Source organism: Aegilops tauschii, chromosome 5, assembly GCF_002575655.3.
Source record: "Aegilops tauschii subsp. strangulata cultivar AL8/78 chromosome 5, Aet v6.0, whole genome shotgun sequence".
NCBI classification, from domain to species: domain Eukaryota; kingdom Viridiplantae; phylum Streptophyta; class Magnoliopsida; order Poales; family Poaceae; genus Aegilops; species Aegilops tauschii.
This window is the reverse complement of record NC_053039.3, coordinates 583449771-583455735: the sequence shown is the minus strand read 5'-3', so window position 1 is coordinate 583455735 and position 5965 is coordinate 583449771. Positions and strand designations below refer to the sequence as shown.

The following is a 5965-nucleotide window of genomic DNA, read 5'->3' as shown; positions in this document are numbered from 1 at the left end:
AGTGACTAGAGCTCAGTTGACACTATTCGTCTTCTGATCGACACCGTGTCACACTAACAAACTAGTTCATCTTTAGATAGAAATTTTCTTGCAGTAATTGGATGATTCTTAGCAGTAACTTTGTCAACCGAGAAATATAATTAATCTCTTTTTGGCGGGTTTTGCTAGGTAGGCCTTTTTGTCAAACCGCTGGTCGCTTTTGTAACTTGGCGCGCGGACATTTTTACCGGCCGGGGGTATACATTCATTTTCGTAAACAAACATGTAGAAACAAAAAAGGGAACTAAGTCGCTCGTGATTTGCAAGCTAGGGCACACACACTGCACGCTTAATTAGAGATCTCGAGTTAAGGTACAAGAATTATATTTGTACACCGATAATCTACAAATTGTACTGGCAGTAGTATTAGTACTAAGAGAGATGCAGCAGGGTGAATGGACAGAAAATGTGCTTCTCGGCGGTCACTATCGACATCGGGATGCATGTTAAGTAGCGTCAGAGTAGAGCTAAAGTAGTCTCTCTTTCCACGCGTGCCTTTTCCCCGATGGAGATCCAACTTTGAGCTTAGCTAATACGATCGAGTTTCAGTAAACCCAGCCTACCTAGCTAATATTAATCGTCCTTGTCGGTTGCCATCTGTACTCCGTGTTAATTTAGCAATTCTTCCATGCAGGCATCAACCTCTACATACTACTATGTTGAGTTCATTGAGTAAGTATGTTGCTAATCTATGTATTGTGGACTTGTGGATGAGCTAACGAGCTGCAGGTGTGAGTAACTAACAGTCAACAAAGGCATATATAGAGTGCAAAAAGCTGGCTGGTCATCCCATCCACGCGCGGCAAACAGATATAGCTAGGTGGTTGCGTACATGTGCATGCATGCTTTGCCCATCTAGGAGTACATACTCAATCCTACGGCATCTCTAGCCCAATTTTTTGAGGAAAATGCTTTTTTATCCGTCTAGGCATCTAGCCCATCCTTAAAACTTAATATTTCAAACAAAACTTTTGCACACAAATTCATTTCAAACACAAGTTTAAATCGGTTCATTGCATAACTAGATTAGAATAGTGTGATGGGTTAAATGGGCCTCCAAGACAAAAAATTCGCCATCACATTGACTTTTGGGGATGGACCAGAGATGCTCTTACTAGTGTGTGGTACTGTAGTACTCCCTCCGTCCTATAATGTAAGACGCTTTTTCAGACTACACTAGAGTAAAAAATGTCTTACATTATGGGACGAAGGGAGTACCAGTGAATAGGTTTGTCCGTTTCTGGAGATAGAATTGTAGTTGGTGCCTGCCATGCATGCCATGTTATTAAGATCCTCGAAGAGAGGGTTTATTTGTTGAATTGACATGGTGAAGGAAGGGTTGGAAATGGAGGGTTAATTTTAGTGCTCCTAGCTATCTCTAGAATGTATGGATGTGATGAGATGTGATGGCAGGGATGATGAGTTGGTTTGGTATGACCGGCCGACAGACAGAGGACTATATATACGTGCATCAACAGTGCATGTCATCTACTCTACTCCAAGGCAGTGCAAGCTGATGTGGATGCATGTGACCTGACTTGACTATCAGCCGCATGCATGCACGCTCGCTCGCTCGCTCGTGGACCAACTTTTAGTGATGAGTCACGATGAAGTGGCTTATTGGTTGTTAACACTACTATTTGCTTGCTTACTACTTAAGGAGGAAGAAATGAAAAAGCAAAGCAGGACGGATGGAATGGACATGTATGTATGAGTATGACAAGGAAAGTCCCACCCAACCAAACACCACCCCTCCCATGTGCATGCTTTTTGGCTCGCAGATCCATCAATCACTAATCAACTTTTCCAAGTAGTATCTTCTTTCTCCAAACAAACAAAGATGCATGGAGCTACCATTGAATACTCAAACGCCGGTACGGTTGGCCCCACACACACCACTCGCTAAGCAAGCAACATTTAAAGGGAGGAAATATTACCCGGCTGTCCGGTTCTCCCAGTAGAGTAGTTTGCTCTGCATGCACCGACCAATATATTTCTACCGTACCAGAGAAGAGAAGAGCCTAGCTACCAACTCCAACAACTATTGTAGAACGGGACCATCTCTCTGTTTTCAGCATACCTGCTAGTCCCAAGTTTAGCACTATATATAGATAGATATGTCCAGCATGTCGATTGATACCTCAAGTCTGAAGACGATGGATGTTGCACGCAATGCATGTGTGGGTAATTTTACTCCACTGGCCGGTCTTGCTTTGCATTGGACTCCTCTCCTCTACGCATCGCATGGACTAGCTAGCACGGACACTAATCTATTCTAGTAGCCCCTCAAAAAAAGAAAATCTATTCTAGTAGATGAGACGATGGTGTTCAAGGGTCGGTGCGTCGATCTGCCTGCCTATACAAGCGTGCCAATCCGGGTGGAATCTCTTATCTCTCCGTACATAGATAGATAGATAGATAGATAGATATGTAGATGTACAAGTATGTGCTACATATGTATTTGTACACCAATGTATATAAGTATATACTTGCTCTTGCTTCCACCACTTGCTTCTACTCTACGTGTACGTAGAGTAGTACGTGTACTACTGGATACTACGTAGGTAAGTGGAGTATCTAGGTGAGAGAGAGATTGAGATGTAGACACGTATATATAGGTCGCCCGCACAACAATGCAATGCAAAAGCAGCTGCTATGAATACACTAAACATATTATATTATACGATCGATGATGCTAGAAAGACGAGTACTAGTTGCGTGCATGTGGGTGCTGCTGCATGAATGCATGGGAATCCTCCCTCACGTAATATCTTTTATTATTTTATGCAGTTGGTACATGCATGCACATTCGTTTAATTATTCTCATCACCAAGTAGTACTTTTTTTTATTTACTCTGCATATTAGGTTGACTGAAGTCAAACTTCGTAAAGTTTAATCAAGTTTATAAAGTTTAACCAAATTTATAGAAAACAATATAAACATTTACCATAACAAATCTATATGATGTAAAAGTACATTCCTTAACTAATCTAATGGTATTGATTTGTTATTGTATATACTCATGTTATTGTTTATAAACTTTGTCAAAATTTACTAAGCTTGACTTTAACCAAAGCTAATACGCAGACTAAATAAAAACGAATGGAGTACTACCTACAGTAATCCAGTCCTTGTTTGTTTGCTAGCTACTCCATCTCCATCTCCTGATTGATTTCCATGGCATGCACGCCGGCCGGCCGGAATACTAGTAGGAGTAGTACATTGATCTGATCATCGTCACCGCCCCGTCATTCATTCATTTGGAATGTAGCTGGCCACCTACCTACCTTTGAATTTCTTTTGTTTGGGGCCGGCCATATGCTTGTACTGAGCTAACTAGGAGCACTATCTATAAGTTGGACCTCCTGCCTCCACACCCAAAGCCTTGCTCATCTCCTATCATTCCCTCCCTTGTGCCATCTGCTCTGCTCTGCTCTCTAGCTAGCAACTCAATTCCATTTGCATGCCCTGCCTACACACATCTTACATCTCTTCACTACTACCTCAACACTTACCACTCCACCCTAGCTAAGCTAAGATAACAAGTTAGCTTCACCTCCATCACAAATCATCAATTGCTTCTGTTTGATCCCATCACCATGGGCGAGCAAGTAGCCACCAAGGTAATTAATTAAACAAGCCATTAATCTCTCATCTAGTGCTTCATATCACTAGTATTACTTGCTCCCTGCCGGTGATCCATTTAATTAACCTCCATCTTCTCCAAATTAACCCTATCCTGCAGGAGGAGGCCAACAAGGAAGAATCACCTGCACCCGCCGCCGCACCTGAAGCTGCACCGGCACCGGCACCGGCAGAGGAGAAGAAGGACGAGGCAGCAGCCGACCAAGACCCAAAGAAGGAGGAACCACCAGCAGCCGACCCACCGTCCCCTCCGCCGCCGGTGCCGGTGATCCTGGGCGTCGAGGTGCACTGCACGGGCTGCGCCAAGCGGATCAGGCGCTCCCTCCTCCGCTGCAAGGGCGTCGAGGCCGTCCACGTCGACATGTCCGCCAACCAGGTCACCATCAAGGGCGCCGTCGACCCGCAGGCCCTCTGCGACCGCCTCCGCGCCAAGACCAAGCGCGACGCCACCCTCATCTCCCCTCTGCCACCTCCTCCGCCGGCCGAGGGCGAGGAGCCTCCGCCGCCCCCTCCTCCGGCACCGCCGCTCGTCAGCGAGGCCCGCACAGTGGAGCTGCTCGTCAACATGCACTGCGAGGCCTGCGCGCAGCAGCTGCAGACCAAGATGATGAGGATGAAGGGGGTGGTCAGCGCTCAGACGGACCTCGCCGCCGGGAGGCTCACGCTCAGTGCCACCGTGGAGGACGAGAAGATTGTGGAGTACATCCACCGACGGACTGGGAAGATCGCCTCCGTCGTGCCGCCGCCGCCTCCGGAGCCGCCCAAGGAGGAGGAACCACCAGCTCCTGCTGCTGATGCTGAGCCACCAAAGGATGAAGCACCAGCCGACGGCAAGAAAGAAGAGGCCGGCGACAACAAGGCGGCTGAAGACGGCAAAGGAGCTGCAGAGGCCGGGGAGGAGAAGAAGGAAGGTGCCGGCGAGGAGGACCAGAAGCCGGGGAAGCAAGAAGGTGTGGCGGTGGACGGCTTCCCGCCGGAGGAGATGATGAAGCGGATGGTCTACTGGCCCTACGGCGGCGCACCCGGCGGCGGCATCCACTACAAGCTGCATCCGGCCGACGCCGAGGACGCCATGATGGCCAGGAGGATGGCCATGCACGCCATGCCGCCACCTATGCCGCCGCCGCCGCACCACCACCACCACAACCCCTACGCCATGATGCACCAGCAGTGGGCGCCTCCACCGCCGCCGCCACCTCCGGGGATGCCGATGTACAACAGCTACAACTACGGCAGCAGCTACATGATGGAGCGGCCGCCGCGGATGTTCAGCGACGAGAACCCCAACTCCTGCGTCATCTCCTAGTCCTAGCTAGCTCGGATCGATGGATGGATCACCACATGGGCCATGGCATGGATATGAGCTGAGCATGTGAGCTTGGCCGGATTATTGGACCATCCTCCATATACATTTCTATACTCCGATTATGTACTGCTGCGTAATTATAAGCAGTAGTTATTGTACTATTAGCGACGAAATTAAAGGACATTGGTCACGCTTGTAAGATCGATCGATGAGGATGTTAAGTATAGTATATGCACCAACCGAAAAATCAATGGATCGCCCCACTTTTAGTTGGCGAACAATTCGATGTATATTTTCTTGGTTATGTCTCAGTCCATGCTATATTCTTTTGATCTTGTATGGAGATTTATGCAAAAAAAAAAAACTTTGGTTAAGTCACTGAGACATAGCCGCAACGAAAGAGTATATGCACGTGCACCAGTTGCAACATGATCCAACGGTGGAAAGTTGGCAAATCCTTATGCGTCTAACTGTTCGACCTCATTCCTCCTATAAGTCCTACCCCCCCCCCCCCTAATACCTCTCCTCTGCTCAACCCTGACCTGTAGCTCGGACCTCTCAGAAGTTGACAACTATCTAGAAGATGCCAAACGGAAGATGAGAAGTGTGAGAATAACGACAAGCCAAGTGTTGCAATACATGGATGATACCCTGATTCTACTCTGAGCGGATGCTGCTCATGTGGCCAAACTAAAAATGGTGCTAGACTCCTTCATGGCGAACACTGGCCTCACCCTCAACTTTTGACAAATGCATGTTTGTTCCTCAACATCTAGCCAGAGGCGGCTGTGCAGTTGGCATCAATCTTCGGGTGTCCGGTGACTAGTTCTTCGCATCGATACCTTGGGCTCCCGCTCCCCCCCTCAATCTCCGGATCGCTGACCTTAGCACCAAATAGGTAGGGTTGACAAATGGATCACTAGGTGGTGAGGCATGCTACTCTCATCGGCTGGCAAGTGGACTCTTGTCGACGT

The 5965-nt window shown here is 47.8% G+C and overlaps 1 protein-coding gene across 1 annotated transcript; it reads left to right on the top strand.

Moving 5' to 3' along the window:
* Positions 1-3411: 3411 nt before the first annotated feature.
* On the top strand, positions 3412-5281 carry LOC109733663 (uncharacterized). The gene is made up of 2 exons (XM_020292887.4): positions 3412-3663; positions 3786-5281. The coding sequence occupies exons 1-2, from the start codon at positions 3640-3642 to the stop codon at positions 4989-4991; spliced, it is 1230 nt and encodes a 409-aa protein (XP_020148476.1). The 5' UTR covers positions 3412-3639; the 3' UTR covers positions 4992-5281.
* The last annotated feature ends 684 nt before the right edge of the window (positions 5282-5965 follow it).

What these genes read in the sequence shown, in the direction of transcription:
- LOC109733663 (XM_020292887.4), top strand. Translation starts at nt 3,640, where the DNA reads ATGGGCGAGCAAGTAGCCACCAAG. An exon ending in GCGAGCAAGTAGCCACCAAG is followed by an intron (nt 3,664 to 3,785) that starts GTAATTAATTAA and finishes CCTATCCTGCAG; the next exon opens with GAGGAGGCCAACAAGGAAGA.